Consider the following 20,458-nt stretch of genomic DNA (forward strand, 5'->3'; position numbering starts at 1 on the left):
TTCCTCTCGCAAAAGTTGACGAAATGCAATGCCCAGCTTAGAGTTTCTTCATGGATTCAAATCAAAGATGTTTCCTCTGCAAGAAAAATATCACTTGCTTTTTTTTTGGTGTCCGTATACTGACTACATAGGATTCGGAATACACACAAAGATGGGATCTCATATAGGAAGGAAGTGCAGACTTCTTACAAGCCTGTCTTTGCATCAGTTAAAGGTTTAAATCAAGTTTACCTAAAATTTTAATGGCAGTTTTTAAAGTTCAAGGGCCTAAAGCTAATCTTCTAGTCAGTTATCAGGCCCAAAGCAAGAAGTGACCTGTTTAGCCAAAGTGAGTTCAGATGACCAGCAGAATCAGACCATCAAATAGCAAATGTTTATGTGTATTCACACACTGTTCCACTAGACCTTACAAGGCCTAAGTGAATGTAACAATATTGTCTCCTCTGGAAAAGTGACTTAGCAACTTAAAGCTTTCCTATAATCTCTCAGACCCTTAGGTATCTAGACCACCTAAGCTTTGTAACATTGAAAATTGTTACCATCATAAAATTCTGGTCAACTTTGCCTCTGAGAATCAGTCCACATTTCTCTGTATGCTCAGTCAAGGATTCATGTTCCTGATCCTTGGAAACCAATTTTGAAAATCTTAGCTCAAATTTTCTAATTTCCATGTCTAATTTCCATTTCTAACTGTTATATTTTGCTACTGCCAAAAGCATCATATATTCTATTTTAGTTGTGAGAGCTGCTATCCTGTGAGATCAAACTTATTAAAGGTATATCATTCATATAATTATGTTTTAGACATGTAAAAAGGTTTAAACATCATTTAGATTTTTATAATGCATTTCTTGTTAAACATTTTCCTACATGAAGTTTAAAAATTGTTCTTCCAGTCTATTTCTTTCCTCTTGCACTAGACTAGACCTTGATTAATCCTCTACTTAGGAATTTAATTTGGATTTTGTCATATTGAAATTCTTCTGTTTAAAACTGAAGACATTCTAACATAATTCTTCTGAGATGAAGGCAATCATGTCCTGCACCCATAAAAAATAATAAGAAAAAAAAAAGAGAAAAATCTATTTTCTCTCTCCCACTCCTTCCTTTTCAGTAGAGTTCCTACCATGAGCTCAATCCTGCAGGCTTTGGGCTTCTTCAGTAGGCTGCTATTATCACTGCTTCCAGTAGCTTCAAGAGCACTCATCATTTTTGAGTAGTGGGTCTAATGATGCCTTGTAATGCCTTTGTCATAGCAACATTCTCTTTGCAGTCAATAGGACTCCAGGAAAGACTAAAAATATAAAATTCTAGGCTCTCCTCTCTGCTCTCTGTTTTAAAGGCACGTATGTGTCTGCCCAAGGTGTAAAATGGGTGGCTTTGCACAGACATTATAGATGAAATCTGCAGGTACACTTTTGTCTCTATTTTAAAAAGTATGTTTTGATGTCTGACACTTCGCTAAGCTTTTCATTTGAGCAGTAAAAAATGGCTAGTGCCTTCTCACTTCAGAGTTCAATATATTTTCAAATTTGTTTAGTAATACCTTAGCTGTGCTGAAATAGAAAACAAAAAAAATACATTTTTCTTATTCATTCTTATATCCATTTTTTATAGTTTGAGCATCTTGGTGAGAGGTTGTAGAAAATGTGTAGCCTAGTATTCTCTTTACTGTTTTGCAGTATTACTGAACCGAAGCATACATGACAGTTGAGAGGATGCCACAAAGTTTATGCTTTGTTCAGAAGTATATCTAAGTACTCAGTTGATTAGAAGAATGTAATCATATAGGAGATTTTAATTCTATTTACTGCTAATGTCATTTAATAGTTAACTAGAAATTGTACAGAATTATTCATCCTTTCAGTATGTATTGACAGCTGTTACTTAGAGTAATGTCATGCATGAGTCTGTACTTGTTATTTAATAAATAGATGCAATTTTATTTTTCCTCCTATGAAGGTCTCGGATGATAACAGAATTTTACACATGCTCAGAACAAGCATATTGATTTTAAATACATATAATCTATAATTATCCTCTGTAATTAATACACCTTTGCTTGCAACACATCAGTGAAAATTACTTAGGCTACTGTGAACTCTGAAAAACTCTCCCCCAAAATCACAGCATGAAAATCAATTCCACATATGATTGCTGTAGATCAGGTACAGCTATCTCTGAGGTTAAAGTCCCGATATGGACTTCTTCACTGCTTCACAAGGCTTTCTTCACTGCTGTGATCTTCTCAGATAGTTTCCCTGGCTCCCATTGTTTAACAGATAAAAATATGAAATAAATTGTGTTTCCTTTACTTTGCAATTATATATTACTTTTCTTGACAAGTCAACCCAAAAACTATTGAGAATTTTCTCAGTCCATTACTAACCAACCTAGAGGAAAAATCAGCTTTGTAATGACTTTCTTTCCTCTCAAGTGAAAGAGCAGAGGGGAGCTGAGACTGTAGAGTAAGAAAGTAAGAAAAATTAAGTTTCCTCAGGATCCATTTTGAAAGAGGGATCAGAGGTTATTAAAGCTGTGCAATTGCATTATTTTCCCAAGTCATATAGGATACTGCATTTACCATCGGTGTGCATGAAGATAAAATGTAATATATAGCATAATAAAGTATTAACCAGGCTTCCTAGTAGTCATCTATTTAGTCTTGGCATATTATGCATTTCTCCAAATTCCTCTGTTCAAAGAAGGAAATAACAGAAAAAAATGCAGCATGAGTAGTATTTATTTCACTATGTGATAGAATAGGCCATAATATGATATAAAAAAAAGTATGTATATTATGAAATATATCCTATCATAATTGAGTCATGTTAATATGAACATGTTTATGTAATTTATATGCATATGAAATAAAGATGAATATTATAAACACTTGTTATTTTTAAATAAATTATAAAGTATTTTTATCCACTGCTACTTCTGCTTTCTATGATAATTACATAGGAATTTATGTAAGTGAACACACATGGAGGTAGTGACTGAGTTTACATGATTTTACAGTTTGATTTATTCTAGCATCAGCACTGAAACAAGTAGGTGGGACTGGGATGTTTGTGACCGTACGTTATCTGCCAACCAATTGTAGGTATCACAGTTTTAGTTAATAGAGTGCCTGAAGTGAGTCAGAATAGTCTTATGACATTTATTCATAGTAGTATGAGCTTGAATGTGAATATAGTCAGCTTATAGAAAATCATCAACAAAGTGCTAGCTGAGGCACCGTGAAAGTTCGGTTCGTAACTTCATATAACTATAACAAATGATCCCCTAATTAGAAAGTTAAAAACTTCATCACTTTTCTTAGTCAAGATAAATCTTTAACATCCTGAGCTAATATTTTTTGTGGGCCAGCCTTACCTCTTGTGTTTCAGGAACTAGGCGAGAGAAAAAAATCTGTACAGTCTGGAAGCCAAACTAAGGGATTTTTATTCTTAGTCCTTTCCTCCTGTAGTTTGGGAAACTGCTAATTATAAGGCTGGCTCTGATGAGGAATAAAATATAAATGACATGTTCATGATTATTGAAGGGAAGAAAGTTTCCCCGAAAAGTCATGAAGGAGAGCACAGGTGGGCTTTGGAAAGTCTATTGACTAGGAACTATAGTGGCTAATTTTGGCTGGATGTGGCCCAAGGAAAGCAGCAGCTAAGTGTGACATGAAGACATTCCAACAGCAATACTGCCATTGAAAATGTCAAAAAGAGGTCTGACCAAGGCAGAACCAATATCCTTTAGATTCTTAAAAATATATTCCAAAATGCAGTCTTTTGTGCTTAAAAGCGTATATATGACTACTGAAATAGTAAGCCTTCTGTTCATTAAATAAATATGGTCCATTCATGCAGATTTTCATACTGTAGCCTAGTGTGAAAGGTTTTATATGTCCATTCTACTGTAATATGACTATATGCACATAACTTGAGCATTCTTAGTGTATGAACAAGAGATTCAGATTGCTTCCGGGCCTGAACTAGTTGGGTGCTTAGAGTCATAGCAGGTTTCACTAGAAAGCTGGTTTTATCCAATTTCATTTTATGTACTCAGCTTTAATCTGTGCCTTTCATAACAAATGGTATTAATTAATTACCAAAATGTAACTGGAAAAAAAAAAAAAAGATTCACTGAATGCTGTTAATTAATGAAGAAGCTCAATTCTCAGACAAAAGACTTTCAGCTAGAATTAAGCATTATATTGACTGTAAAAAGGGCAAAATATTACCATATGTTCTCTTGCTTATGTTCTCTTGAAAATTAGAAAATCAACACATCAGAAGTAACTGGCAAGTTAAAATCTTTGTATTAGCTATTCTTGTATATTTGCAGAGAGTAAGCATATCCCCTTTACACCTTCATTTTGCTAAGCTAAGCAAGCTGAATTTCTTTATTCACTTCTAATAAAACATGCATTTTGTTGGAGTAATCCTAGTCTAAATTCATCCCTTTTGAGCTTGAATGTCAAGAATTATGTCGCAGTATTTTGGATGCTGTCTTACCAGGACCTTTTTCAAGTCCTTTGGTACTTCCCTATCGCTACTGGAAGTGATGTTGGATGTCTTTTAGGAGTCTATTTTCCTGTTTCACAAGTGTACTTTATGTCCGGCTCACTGTCACTCTGTGTTTAGTGAAGATACTCAGCTTTTTTTTCTGGTCTCCCTTTCTCAATTGAACTTCTGGTTTAGAGCAGAAATTTCAACTGGTCTTCATGTGATACTGCCACTATTTCATCCAATTTCTATTACTCTGTCTCTGAAGTAAGGGTTACCTTTCTGTTTAATATTCTGATTGTCCTTAGTTCTAACACTGAGTCCTAACCTTACGACATTGCCTAATTCCACTAGCATACACTTACTTTTTGTGCCAGAATCCTTACAGATTGCTAAAAAAAACCACCACAAAGTAAAAATAAAACTAAAAATACAAGTCCCAGCTTGCACTTGAAAACTATCAAGATCAAGTTTAGGAGATGTGTTTTGCTATCAAGGGTACCTTCTCTGCATGGGTGCTTCTCCTAGAAATATTTTTTTCTTTTGTATAATGCCTTTTCTGAAAAAGTACCTTTTCCAAAAAAATGTCCTCAGTTATTGGCCTCTCTGTTTTACTTTACCCATACTGTCTTCCCAGACCGTGCCAAGCAAAGATTAGTTGCTCTGTGATAGTACTTATTTCTCATAGTAGACTGGCCATGTCCACACAAATTGACCCAAGCGTCTTGACTGATCTCCATGCAGCAGCCTGTATTCCTGAAATACAGTTACTTTTTTTCCTTTTATGTGAGCTTTTAAGACTGACCAGAAATAACGAGAAGATGAAGCTATGTTATGCCAGCGCATGACACTAACTGTGGCTTGTAGCACTAGATTTGGTGACATGAGAGCATTTGAGAGTGCAAAATCTCCTCAGACAGTTTTGGAACCAAATTTGGTGTAAACTTTGTCTATGTTACCTCTTTCAGTTGGACCATGGGATGAAGTTTCCTGTAATCTATGCCTGGATTTTCTCTTGAAGGGAATAAATAGGTCCAGATCATACAAAAGTCTGGAAATTAATTTATATTCATTATTACTAAGCAGTAGACCCTGATATGAAACAGACAGCTTGCCAAGGTGACTTATCATTTCAACTGTTTTTCTCTGGGTAAGCAAGTGGTCCAGTCATAGCATGTGCACCTGGATAGACTGAATAGAAACATGGATGAGAGAACTGTCGAAGGCCAGTAATTGACCCCTATTTTATTTTTTGGAGTGGGGATATTGCTTTTTTCTTTCATAGAAAATATTTTGGTATTACCGTACTGCCGGGTGCTAGGAAAGTCATAAGCAGTAGGTAGAAAAGGAAGTAGATAGTCCTGTGTGGTTATATTTTTGAGTCTTAATACTGTATTTTTCCTGGCATCATCTGCAGTGAGAGTCCTGTTGTGTTAGACACTGCAGAAGCATTCAATAGGAGTCAGCCCCAAACCCTAAGAGCTAACAAAGAAAGGAAAAATAGAGATGAAGTAATTTTCCTAGCAGCAAACATCTGGTCTGTGGTCAGCCGAGAAAAGAGCCCTAGTCTTCTGACTCCAACAGCAGGGCTTATTCTAGTTGACTGTGTTTCCTTGCTCCAGAATTATCCCTCTGAGATAAATCCCTCAGGAACTGGGTAGGAACCAGCCCAGGGCCATTTCACGCAAAGACACAAGTCAACAGCCCTGGTGTATTATAGCACAGAAGGTATGAACAGAGCTTCAAAGTTGCAAATTTTAGAATGGCTATATGGAGTTTTAGAGGCTTCATTCTTCTGTAGAAAAAGTAAAGAACAGGACAGGAAATAGGAGAGCTTCAGCTTTTCAGTCCTAGAAAAGTGATGGAAAATGATTAAATTTGCTATGAGCATCTTAACATAAGCCATTGAGGATGTTTACTTTTTCTATAAATAATAGCTGCTTTCCAATAGTCTGTGCAAAATTAGAAGTGCTGATTGTAAGAAAAATTGTGTCATGTAAAGTTTCCAAATATATAAAAAAACATGGAAAATGAACATAACACTGAAATCCTACAGAATATGCTACCCAGTGCTGGAGGATTTGACACAGAGCTTTCCAATTTGACAATTCCAATTTCCAATTCAAAAGATAGCAGTGAAAGTCTTTCAAACAACTCTACAGCCTTTTTTCATTTATCTTTTAGCAGTCCACTTGCTGGTTTTACTGACTCACTTGTCTGATATGTAAATAAATACTAAAAACATCATTTCTGTTATAAATAGCTATTAGAGTTCATTCTAATTTGACAAATGAGATGTCTAACATTTAATTTCCTGAAATGTAACATTGTGTAGTACTTTATATGTTACATATTTCAAAACTGACATGTAAACTTAACTTCTAGGCTGGTGGAAGAAGTGACCATTTAACCTCTATCCCAATTCATTCATCAATGGCTCTTTTCTCAAAGTTTCCAAACCCTAGGACCTGCTAGCAGACTTACTTGTGTGAACAGCCCCGAGGTCTGAATAGGGTTGGTCTGAACTTTTGAAAGTGGCACAAAAGATATCAGCTTATGTCCCTGAAAGAGGTTCTGTCCCAAGCCGCTCAAATCATATCATTACTGAGTTTATTGCCTCTTCAGATTTGCTGTCAGGGAACTGTTTGCTTAAGCAGTATCTGCCCCACATCATTTGAAGTGAATCATGTTGACAGTCAAGTCCTGCTGTGTAACTAACTCAGTCTGTGGAGACTGAAATGGGTTAGAGAATTTCTGTGAGCAGCTCCACCAGCAGACTGGTATCTTCTTCCACTGCCATAATTCCCTGCAGAAATACGTCTTTTAACACCATAACCCGCCATGTTCACTTCTAAGTGAAAACAGCCAAGAGAAAAGCAGCTCCACCAGCACAGTTGAGGCAACAGTAGTCACTACCGTGGGTCAGTAAAGAGTGGGCTGTGTTGTCACAAACCTGTCTGGATCCAAAAGAGGATGTCCCATTATAATCTCATAATCTTTACATATTTACATCACAAATGTAATTTAGAGATACCTCAGGAATGTCAGTTCTTCAGACCAAATTCTTCTCTTTGTTCACGTTAGATATGGAGCCCAAAGAGCAGACGGTATAAGTAAGCTCACACTCACTCAGTAATGTGTCTCAGTCATAACAGCGGAACTTCCAAGGGTGTACAGTCCCTGATTTGGCTGCAGAAGTGATAGTAAGGACATAACAGCCAAATATGATGGATACATTTACTAGAAGTGAGGTTGTAATTATTCACTAAGACCACAAAATAGCCATCAGAAGTGAACAAATTCTGGCTGCCAAAGATACAATCTTGCCAGCAGTGCAAACCACACACACAAAAAATCATCTAGATATGGAAAAAATACAAGATAGAGTTTGTGTTCAGTTTTGAGTCTATGTGGTGGAAGAGGTGAAATGTGTCAGAAAATCTGAAAGACTAGAATGAATTCCCTCATGTTGTTTGTTCCTGTTTACATCTACTGCCAATATCTAATCCATTTTTCCTCAAGGGAAAGATTAGGATATTGGCCAGGCACCAAATAAATAAAATAAACTGCATTCTTCCTGAAATTAGGGACTTCTTTTATCGCATTCCCTCTTATTCATCTCTCTAATATAAACAATCCAAGAGGATATGGAAGAATATTAGACAAAAGCTCTGTGATCTGCATGGGATTCCATTAAGCTTCTGGATGGAATTCAAGGTATTAGTTCTAACTTAGAAATCCCTAAGTGGTTTGAGATCTGGTTGATGGGGGAGGGCACTTCCCTCCCTGGGCCATGCCACAGTTAAGAGCTGGAGTTCCGTCAAGATAAATAAGACAAGGGATGCCCAGTAAAGAGTCCTTTAATGTGGAAGTATTTGGGGAGTTTTTGTAATCTTCTGAGCATGCTGTGAAGCCCGTCTACCCCTCTCCTTGTTAAATCAGTTGAGGGGAGCGTAGATTGAGGTGTGTGTATTTACAGGCTACCCTTTATCCTTGCAGTTACTTTACATTTATCCAATAAATGCCAAAAGGATTGAACAGACACCTGTAGAAATATTAAAAAAATAAAAAACTAATTCAATAAAATATTTTGAGCCTTATCTGATTAGCTTTTTCCATGCATTTAATTGTTTTTGATCCCCTTTTTGAGCCTGCTTTAGTACTTTTTTCCAAGGTGTGTTAACTGTAATATGTAACACTAACCTATACATATCTTTGTATTATCTTTGTATTTCCCATTCAATGCCTTTTTTTTTTAACTATAGCTGCAGATTGACAGAAGTTTTCTTTGTATTGTCTATAGTGATGTTCTCATTCCTTTCCTGGGTAGATAGCAGTAAACATATTGTCAAATAGAATGCATATTCCTCCTGAGCGTGATTAATATTGATCTCCATTTGTCATCATTTTGCCCATTACTCTGAATCCCTCTGGAAATCTTCCTATTATATTTAGGCTTGTCCAACTTGAATAACTTTATCTCATTTAAATATTTTGCACTCCACTGTGCAAATACCTTCTCCAGATATTCAATAACAGCATTAACTAATACTTAAACCACTATAGATCTTTCTAGGCATTATGCATGTCCTTTTTTTTTTCCCCTCAGTGTCAGAAATATCCAGCTCAGTGAGACAAGTAACATACATTCTTGTGTTTGCTCAGCCATGGGTAAAATAGTCCCAGAGAAGAGAGTATCAGATTCCAGCCTGCTAGGGCTCTGAAACACACCATATTGTCTAGTAAGGTTCTCTAGTGAACTTCAGATGTGTTGGCCACACAGAAAATGGTCGCTGAGGTTCCACCACAATGTCCTATCTCTTAAATAGTTTTGAGTCTTAGATATGAATGCCAGATTTATTACAAAGATAGGTTTTTAGAGCTTCTTTTCATCTAGGAAAAAAAGGAGGTCCAACGGAAATAATTGCTTAAGCTTGAAATTGTTAAAATGTCAGCTTTCATTAATAGTAGCAACTCTCTGTTCTTTGGAAACTGTATTTTATCTCTAAACATACACAAACCCCAGTGTTTTCTTAAAATAATTAGTAACTGACACCAAACCTAATAATGTTCTAAATTTTGGGAACTTGGGATAAAAAAATCTTCTCTACATTGACAATAGATTTTATGCTCTCCTTGGTTCCTGAAATTTGGTAAAACACATCAAGGGAATGAATAAATGGATTGTGCTAAGGTTGAACAGCTGGAAAGTCTGCCAAAGGAAAGATCCAACAGTGAAGGCTGTGGACTTTAGCTCCTTCTGCCCCTTCTGGGGGATTTCTGAATAGCTCCAGCTTCAGTGGCACAAGATACTTACGTCTAGAGGAAGAACCCTCAACTCCTTCATTTTCTTGTATTAACTTTTTGGTGATTATGTTTCTGTCTGTGAAATGTGAAGCACCTGTATCTGTACCTTAGGCAAGCTGAAACATACTTTATTTTGAAAGAGATTGGGCAGTTGGGGTGCACTATGTAGCACTACATGAGCTGGCCTGGAACGAGTTAGCTTGAGTTCTGGAAGCCTTCTTCACTGTCAAAGGAGAATGTATTAGCCAAGGCATACTGCTATGATAATTTCACCATGCTGCTTCTTGACACACAGCTACCACAAATGTAAACATATGTTCTTAAAAGCTTAAATTTCATTGAAAGTCGTTGAGACAATTGGAATGTTTGTGAAGGCTAACTCAAGCCTACTGAAGTAGCCTATTGAAGCTAATGAGCTTAGCCTATTGAAAGGCTACTTTAGCTTACTTTATTATCAACAGAGGAAAAACATTTCCATCAATTTCCACCATTTCCAATTTGAATAAACAGCATTCCTGCTATTAGCTGGCCTCTAAAGAAGCAACAGTGCTTCCTGGAAAGACTTCGTCAGGACGGTGGAATGAAGTTAAAGTTAGGCATGATGGATACCCTCTCTGAGTCTCCTGAGACCGCAGTATTTCTCCAGGGAAAAACAAAACAGCAAATTCCCCTGTGGAGTTACCTGAGATGGCTTGAGTAACACAGTTCAACATGTCACATCATAACATTAGCTCTCTGGTGAGCCTTCTCAACAAAATCTCACATTTGTACTATCACACCTAAATATGTGTAAAAACCTGTTTAAGCATACCTACTTAGTCACGCTTAAACATCTGAGACAGATAAGAGGTTTCTGTGAAAAGCTCAGCATAATGAGTCTGAAATAACAGTCATTGGAAGCACTGATACACACTTCAGTGCAATGTTCATAGGCTGCAAGGCTTTTTAGGGTACAAAATAGGCCAGGAAAAAAAGAAACTGAGACAATATAATTCAGATGGAAAGAGAAAGAGGAAATTCTTGGGTCTATGCACTACATGGTCTGAGACTGATACATATTTGTTTCCCTATGATATTAGCTGTACATTGTAATTGATTTGGTGGAGGCAGTATCTTAGTGAAGGAAGAAAACTTTTTTGACAACAATCATCCGTATTTGTTAGAGAGTATTATACTGTTCTCCTTACCCAGTGGAGCCATCAGCCAGCCATCCTGTGGTGCAGCCAGCAAAAGAACAGTCCAGAACAGCCCTTTTCAGTTCTTCTGCAATTGCTAAGCGAGCACCCAGGTCCACACAGGCTTTCTCAGCCTCAGCTAGGTCCAGACCCTGAGAGTTGTTCTTGGACTCAAGTGCAAACACCTTCCCTACAGCATCAAGAAAGGACATGTCACTCATCGTGGTACTGTACTCAAAACACACACGATAAATAAATTGCAGATTATCAACAAATAAGATCTTGCTTTTGGTAAGTCCATTTTAAAGGACTACCTATTTCTTGGAATTAACAACTCTTTTAACACTGTAAATACCTCTATCTTAGCTTTTCTTTTAGTTGCATTAATCGACAGAAAAGTAAGTATGGCTAAAGTGCCTGTTCTTTCCTAGTTCATGTAAGAAACTTGGCTTGTCTCAGTAGATCTGTACATAAGAACTGGAGAAAGAAAACAAGGACATTCTCTTTTATATGTACTTATATAGTCAAAGTCAGAACATATCCTTTAGGATATGACATCGGAATTTGTTACTAGATATGTTGTAGTTACATTTATAAAAACAACTATGTATAAAATAAGCACAAATGTGAAAGCCAGCATTGCAATTCATTCTCCTGCATCAGAAATAGATTTATTCTCATTCTCTAAAATCAAAGTCATGTAATTCTAGCAACATTTACCTAAACTCTACTGCAAAGCCACTTTCTTTTCATATCTTTCTGGAAAGATAGAAATTTTTCTCAATGAAAGGCGCTTTTTTTTTGAATGATCATGAGAACAGATTGAGCATAACAATTTCTTGTGTTTTTTTTTTAATTCAGTTCAGTTTATTTTACTTTAGTTTATTTAACATTGTGAAAGTTGTAAGGGTGAAACTTAGAGGTTTTGGCAACTGGAAACAGGGTAGCTAGGGTTTTGGCAAAAAAGCTTCAGAAGTTACTGGGTTGTGGAATAAACATACTCACTGCATGTCTCCAAAAAAAGCAATAAACAATGAGATAGCTTACAGCGTTGACATTTAAATTGCCATAAGTAGTTTTGGAAGATAAGACCGCTCAGAATGCTTCCTAAAAAGCTAGAAATTTATTTCAAAGTTACAGAGCTATGTTGCTTGCAGGTCCCTAAAGATTTGTTTTAAGCAGTGATCATTCAGCAAATGTCTGTTCATTCAATAAATGTCTGGAAGCTCTTATTATGTATTATTTTGAAAGTAGATTAGTGACAGTGGTTGCATGGTTGCACAGGTTCTAACACCTAGCAAATGTTTATTATGTAGCTAGCTCAACATTCATAGGACATAATGACTAATGTCATAGAATTATAGAATTGTTATGGCTGGAAAAGACTTTCAAGATCATCAAGTCCAATCATAAACCCTTCAATACCCTGCCTGCTAACCCATGTCCCTGAGGGCCTCATCTACATGTTTCTTGAACACTGGCATGGATGGTGATGCCACCATTTCCCTGGGCAGCCTGTTCCAATGCTTCACCACTCTTTCTGTGTAGAAGTTTCTCCTAATATCTAACCTGAACCTTCCCAGGTGCCCTCAGCCTGATTCAGCCTGATTCTCTGCCAAGGTCCATTTCCACCACATATAATTTCAATAAATTGATAAAACTAAAACTAATCCTAAATATAGGAAAAAGGGGGTATGACTGTATATTAAGACCAGGGAGTAGGTCTGTAGCTGACCCCACACTTTAACCCACTGAAAAAAACACAAATCATTATAGTGAGAAATGCAAAAGTTGTCTTTCAAGTATGTGATCTGTATTTGCATTTAGCTAACTATCACAAATGCTGGTAAAAATTCCTCTTTTGGTGGGAATTATAAATATGCACAGTAAGAATCAGTCCTAGCTTAGGAGGATAGCAATCTAAATAAGAAGAACAAACAGTGATGAGAAGGAACACAAAATCCCCAAAGCAATTTGACAGTAGTTGATCTAAGAATGCATCCCAGAAACATAGACCAGTTGCATCATCATTCGACTATGTTTTTTCTTGCTACCTTATGAGCTGTATTAATACCATGAATAATAATTAGAATAGGGGGAGTATATGCACAGCAGTGAAAAAAAACAAGCTTATATTCTCCTAAGTACCAAAGCTCCTAGGTTGTTTGCAAATGTCCCAATAAAAGCACATGACCTTAATCCAGTCTGTTGTTTTTAAAGCCATGAATATTTTGTAGTAAAATATGAATGGGTTATGAAGAGAGATAATACAAGCAGACCACTTTAAACAACTATTTGGAAGTTGTGTAACAACTTCCATTTGTATAGACAAGCAAGGTTTATGTAAAACATTTAACTGGGGCTTGTTTTCCAGATAGATATTTGTCCACATTCAACGTTGCATAGTTTGGGAGTCAGGCCTGAAATGCATCTGATTTAACTCATAAAATCTGTTAGCTTTTTTTTTCATGGCAGGAATGCCTGTTTTCCAACTGTTAGTATTTTAGCTAGAAAACTTAGAGAAAAATAAATCATTAAAGGACCAAGTTCTATTATGATATAGTTAGAAGAAATGAAGTTAATCATTTATTCTTTTTACCAGTGAGGGCCAATTACTTTTTTACAGAAGTTTAGCTAGCCAAGACTGAGGCTGAGAAAACATTTCTTATCTACTGTTATGCATTTGCTGGCACTTAAGGCAAACTTTTTACTAGAAATGATGAAAATGCTGGTTCCAAACCTTCAAAAAGGTTTCTGAGATGTCCAAACTATGCAGACAAATGGGTTTTAGGTTAAGCTAGGAAAGACTTTTTGGTTGGGAAAATTACAGTAAACTGCTTTTTAGGAAATTCTGGTTAGCCAGAAGTGGATAAAGAAGGCTGACCTGCTTCCCACACTGACCTATGAATCTTCCCCAAAATTTTAGAAATTTTATGGTTATCTGCCCATTTTTTAACATGTTTGTTTCTTAAAAAATATAATTTCAAGTAAGGGTGACTTCTCTGACACTTAACCAATTAAACCGTTGAATCCCCAGCATTCGGAGTAGTGACTCATTACTCAGAGGTATTTAGAGAATAGAGGAGACTTACTAGATCAACAGTAGGAATAATACAGAAACAGATCAAAATAGGAAATTCCCTAATATAAATGAGAACCACAGCTCTGAATTCTGCATCTTAAATGTCATTGCTAACACACTTGAGGTATTCACACATAGGACTTTTTCCACTTTTACCACAAAAGTGCTACCATCTTCAAGCCGGAGTCCTAAGGCTCCTGGTTGAGTAGTCCGAACTTTTAAACATTACTAGTTGCAATGAAAAATACAGGAAAATATAAAAGATTGTCTGAAATACTTTATGATATCACAGTCAATTCTAGTAATGGGGTTGTAAAAAATTCCAATGTTATCACTCCTCTATAGCCCATTATGGCAGTGTAGAGTCGTTGAGATCAGTTTTTTTTTTTGCAATAACATCAACAGATGTATTGTCATTCTGTTTTAAGTATGAGACTGAACTATATTTCCATAAGACACTAATAGCAGTATTACATCTGTTTATTTTTCAAAAAATGTGTTATGCTTTTGTTTGTGGTGGCTTTGAACTGCCACGATGTTCGAGCTCCCTCTCAGTTCTCTTCTTCTGCTTATACCCCATAACATTTGCTTCCTGTGGCTTGATGGCAAGAGAGGTTGTGTGGCAATTTGTTCCCAAAATTGCACATACTTCACTGGAACATTTTCAAACAAATCTGGTCTCTGTGGCATCAAGATGAAGCCAGAAATCCATGGAAAGTGGCCTTTCCATGGCCACTCCAGTGGCTAGGAGACTTCATGCACTTCTTGAGCTTATCAGGTTCGGAATGAAAAATATTCTTGTCATAGTAACTTTCTTCAGGTTTCTCTTTGAAACCAGTGAACAATTTTAAGTTCAATGTGAGGCATAAATGAAAATGTATGAAGAGAGATGATGTCTAAATTCCTTGCAGCTTTGGAAAAACTTAGCTGATTCTCTGAGTGGTGTGTGGTAATTCTTCCGACTGTTGAGTAAAAGTTGGACTCATAGTTATCAAGCAAAATGCGTGAAACCAAAGATAGTCTTTCTTTAGCAAGTAGTGACAGACTTCTTAATACACGTAGCCTCTACTGATCATTGTTACTATAGGATTTTAATTATATTTTTGATGCATTGTCAAAAGAAAGACTATTATTACTGTTTGGCCCCAAAACTGTCAACAAGCAATAGCTAAGTATAGTTTGCTTGTTTGTTTTTTAAAGCAAGGAATACAATATGATTTAAAATGTATTCACAGAAGAGTATGTCCCAAGGCCACTAAGACTGGTTTTTATCTCCTTGTTTGAATTCCTGCATAACATACACTGAGGATTTTCCTTGGTAATCACAGGACCTAATCCCAAAATTTGTGGTTGAACTGGAGTAGGTCTTTTAGAAAGGCATATAGTCAACGACTCCAAGTCATGGAGAATTTACAGCACAATGCATAGTGACCTATTGCAGTGGTTCATTACTCTCGCCCCACCTTATTTTGAGTTTCAAATTTCACTAACGTCAGCTTTTAACAACTGCACCTTATTATGCTTTTGTGATTGAAGAGCTATCTACAATCAGATATATGCAAATTTAAAATGGATGCTCTTAAAATAAAAGCAGGCCAAAATCTGTTGCTTTTTACTGTTACTGTTACCGAATGGAATTAGCAGGATTATCTTGGATACCAATTAGACAGAGTTTGGCTAATTTATTTGAATACAATAACAGATACAACCCAAGTTCTTTTGCAGAATATAGGCAGGGTTCAAAACCCATTGAAGTGAGTTCAAAGACTTCAATGTCTTTAGCAAGATTTGCATCATGCTCAAAGAAGGAACATAAAGCTTCATAGCCAAATATGCTTTAAAATAAAAATTTCCCTCACAAATAATATAAAATGAAAGCACTTCAAGAGGTACACCCAGTGTGCTGAGCTGATGACGCGATACTTCGTGGTTCAAATGATAAAACATAATTGGTTTCAGTATAATAAACTTGGTGTAGAAGTTGCCTTTTTGGACTCTGTTTTACTTTTCCTTAAATATTAAAATCTTCAAATTTTAATATTGAAAAACAGGGTAGAGGAAGGGAAGATCAATTTTGTATAAGACCTATTTAATTTCTGTTTCTATGGAAGTGTGTAGCAATTGCTTGGATTGTAGTACTAGTAAGCAAGGTGAATTCATTAAAACTGCAATTATAGACAAAAACTTGGGTAATGACCAGCTTTACTTAGTGTTCATGAATGTGGAATTTATTTCTGTGAGGAACAAAAATGAATGATATCTTATTTAATTCTAATTGTTTAAAATATGACATCATGAGAAAAATAGCAAGATTGGGAAAACACCTTTTAGTTCTCCTCAGAGAGGAGAACTCCTCAGCTAACTTCATTTTGACCTGAAATTTTAATTTGCATAAAGAATCAAACAGTTGGGATTGTTTATATGTGTACTTTTGCAGCACATAAACGTTTTTGCTCTGCTTTATAAGTGGGAAACAGAAATACTTACACCTGCTACTCTAATGCAAGTGTATGCAAGAGATATGAGAAAAGCATACATTTTCTTTCTCTTCTTTCATCTGGATTTACACCATTTTTTGTAAAGAAGGAGTATAGTAGGCTTTTCTTCCCTTCCCCCAAAACTATTAATTTTTTATTAATTCCCTAGTTCCCTATCAGTTCCCTATCTGAAGTATTGAATCTAGCCTTCCTTCTGCAGATGCATGTGTGCCGTAACAGGAGTTGTGTGCACATTAAAGTGGTGACAAGACCATGATACGTTTAGAAATACTATCATCCCAGCAAAATTCAAATTTGAAATCAGTCATATGTGGTTCTGGGTCAGAACTAGGCAGCTCAGCTCATCATGTAAATGTGCTGAGCTCTCAAGATTTGGGATGCTTTGACCGGCAGCCTCTGTAGTCACTATGTATGGTCACTACCAAACAACTGGTTCAAGCAACGAGTCTTGCATGTAACAGAGTTTAGCCAATAGAATAACTTCACTCTGGAACAATTTGCAAAGTTTTGCAATTACTAAGTTGATTTTTTCACTTCAAGAGCGTATTAATATGATAGATTAATTTCCATCATTCCCTACTGCCTTGCTCTTCTGCAGAACAAGTATTCTGCAGAAAGTTATAGTCAAAAAATAAGGATAATTTAGCTGCAGTGAAAAGAAAAAAAAAGGAGGGAGTAAAGCAAAGGCAGCTCCTTTAGGAAGCCAGATTTTTGCCTTATTCCAGTGCAACGGCAAAGAAGTTTCAAAAACTGTGCATTGATACTGCCATAACTGAAAACTGTTAATATAAGAATCAGACAAACATAATTAAAAGCTTTATTTTTGAAGGAGTGAAGCTGAAAGCTCATTCTGATAGACAGAAAGTTACCCAGAAATGCTGCTACTTAGCTGCGTGAATCCTGTGCGCAGAAATAAGGCTCTCTATGCCTCCCGTTCACAAGACTGGAATTGCCTGGTCACTGCCAGGGCTGTACAATTTTTGAATTTTGGGCTGCCTTTCCTGACTCGCTTCGCTAACATATTCTATTCTCCTGCAGCTCCACTAATCGTGATAGCGTTGTGTCTATACGCCAGACTAAGTTAAAGCAGGAACGGGCTGCGGAGGAACCTTCTATCTGCCTGATGCCAACCGCTAAAGCTATTAACAAGAAATTTTCAACTGTTAAAAATGGCAGAGCAAAACAAAGCTAGATTTTATTTCAGCATCTACCTTTGCCTTTATGGATTCTATCTACACTATGGCATATATGTGTTGTGGCAAATATTAGCCAAAAGAGATCAATTAAGGTTCAAGGCTTTACACCTTCACCAGACTGCGATGGTTTCCAGTTTTATTGTCTGCCCTATGTCATTATTTGTGTGTGAGATAATAAAGTGAATGTTTTCCTTAGGGAAATATAACCTAACCAGTTTCAGAGGTTTGCCTGTAATAGGGGCCAGTCAGAATTTCACAGAGTTTTTACAAGGTGAATTCAGAATCCCTTCAGCTGTTCGCAAAACATTCAGTTACTTGTAGTTATGTGTTATCCAGAATTGTCCCTTGTCAGTTTAGTGATATTTGCAGATATTAAAAAGTAGCACATTGGTATTTTCCGCTAAAACTTATATAAATGAAAAGATGGTTTATTGTTTGGGTCAAGTCAGTATCTGTTACAAAAGAAAATATTATTCCTGTTTTGTACTCTCAGATTTTCTTAATACGTAAGCCTACATGTAGTGGTAAAGTTTAATGTTGACATAAAGTGTTTTTTTCTGCACGAACATATATAATGCGACCAGGTAGTTTATAGGACAGTGTTATATTTGTTTTCTTGAATATTATTATTAGGACAACACACGGAACAGCATGTTAGCAGAGGACTTCTCATTTTTATTTAATTTCTAGGTATCATTATGAAAAATGACTACCTACAGTATTATCATAATGCTCTAAACTACCATATTATAATGCTCTACAATTGTAATATATTTTGGGTCTTCTACCATACAATTCTTATGATAACTTTACCACATGAAAGGTAGATTAGACAAACTGTTGAATGACAATTAAAATCAGTCATGAACTCTCCCTTAAAATGATCTGCAATATTTTTTCCCTTTCTCTTCCACAGAACGTCTGTTTAGGAAGAAAGAAGATGCAGCTAATTTTATACAAGCAATACGAACTGGGAGGTGCCCTTGGGCAGATAAGGGAATCCTTAAGCTGAAGCCTTTTTAACAAAGGAAAACTAATTCCTTCTCTCTTGTCACCTTTTCTAATGTCTGCAGAGGAGCCTCTTTCACAGGGAGGCATTTTTTTCATGTTTCAGTGATTTTGCTAGTAAAGGGGTATTTCCTAAAGCTGTAATTACAGTTTTGCCCATTATAATACAACAGAACTGCCTGACACCTTTCTTCTTCTCCATTCTTAATGAAAAGTATTTCTCTCAGATTTACAAGATGGGGTTCTGCTGTATAAATGATATTCTATAAACTGGGAAAAAACGCACAGGCAGGATTTCTTTGCCTCCTTTCCTTTGACTCATTTTGTAATCAGCTGAAATAAATTTAGTCTAGAGAGGAAACACACCATATGAACAAAAAGAAGAGTTTTTTATTGCCCTATAATTTTAAGGACTGTTCTCTGGAATAAGGTTGCAAAATGACGGTAAGGGATTAATGTACTGAAAAAAAAAAATCCTTAGATCAAGCATAAATCTATCACAGCTGTGAAAGTGGAAAGAAAAAAAAAAGGTGGCTATTCAGCATTGCTCTCCCAGGAAAAGACACAGTTGTTTTAAAAATAAATCCCATTTTTGCTAAGGCAATTTGATCGTCATTACCACAAGCTCATTCATTAAACGGGAACAGGCTACTGGAAACTTGCAAAAGCACACAGCCGTTCAGGATTATCGTCAGTGAGGAAAACTTCCCATTTCAAAGTAACTGGTAGATGGGGTTTCATCCACACTTGAGCTCTGCTCAGACCACTGAGCACTGAAGTGAGGATGAAATTCGTACACAGTAAGGTGAGCAGTTGCCTTGAGTGCATGTGGTACTGCGTGAAAATGTTACAAGGAAAAGCCTTTGACATCTTGTCTTCCCTTTTTCAAGTACCTGCCCATGCTAAGCAAGGTCTGGGGAGGGGGGGGCTCAGAAACAGACAGATGGGGAAGCTGTCTGGAGAAAACATATTTTTAATTAGAAGGAAAGCTCTCCTGAAATATAACCGATTCTTCTTATTCATGTTCTGGCTTTACTTTATTATTCTTATTTCCCCTGGAAAAGTTCACTATCCTGTCTTGTTGTTCTAATAAAATAATCTTAGCCTTCTGGGATCCTATTTCCTTTCTCTGCTTAACCCCAGGATATTTGTAAAGTCTCAAAACTCTGAATCAGACATTTCCTAACCCAAACTGGGGCGTGTATTTAAGTTTCTTAGTTAAAAAAAAAAAAAAAATTCCAGTAACACATTTCAACATACAGCTCTCATTGCAGTCATAATAACCCAGCCCAAACTGAATGGGACTCACCATCAGCCTGAACAGAGATGATCTGAAGGATGAAGAAGACAGATCCCATGCCCTGGACAAAGGTGAGCGACAATCTCTGGGAGCCTGAAGCCATTGCCCTGCTATTAAGCCCTCAGCCGCAGGAGGTTGGCTACAGAGGCTTTTTCTCTCTCCTCCTCTGCACTTCAGCAGCAGGGGCTGTGGTGATGATTTCAAGGAGCCCTTTCCCTCGGCAGGATCCTGTGTCTTGGGTCTGCACTGAAGGCGGGAGGGATGGAAAAAGAGAGAGAGGGAGAGAGAGAGGAATCCTTCGCTTGGCTAGTGTGAAGGGGAGGGGAAGGGGGGGGAAGTGTCCAGCCAGCTGGGGTTGGGGAGCGGTTTTATCCAGCCCAGTTTGCAGGG

General features: G+C 36.7%; 1 protein-coding gene across 1 annotated transcript in view; it reads right to left on the reverse strand.

The window, feature by feature from the left end:
• Window positions 1–20,186, reverse strand: part of SUSD5 (sushi domain containing 5) — a 41,258-nt gene extending 21,072 nt beyond the window's left edge. The window contains exons 1-2 of the mRNA XM_010211611.2: window positions 20,078–20,186; window positions 10,997–11,174 (exon numbers count right to left, since the gene is read on the reverse strand). Of these exons, the coding sequence (XP_010209913.2) occupies window positions 10,997–11,174; window positions 20,078–20,171 (272 nt within the window). The 5' untranslated portion in view covers window positions 20,172–20,186. The remainder of the gene's footprint in view (window positions 1–10,996; window positions 11,175–20,077) is intronic.
• Between the last annotated feature and the right edge of the window lie 272 nt (window positions 20,187–20,458).

This window comes from Tinamus guttatus, unplaced genomic scaffold (assembly GCF_059628265.1).
Source record: "Tinamus guttatus ecotype Peru unplaced genomic scaffold, ASM5962826v1 Tinamus_guttatus_pri_ptg000104l, whole genome shotgun sequence".
NCBI lineage: Eukaryota > Metazoa > Chordata > Aves > Tinamiformes > Tinamidae > Tinamus > Tinamus guttatus.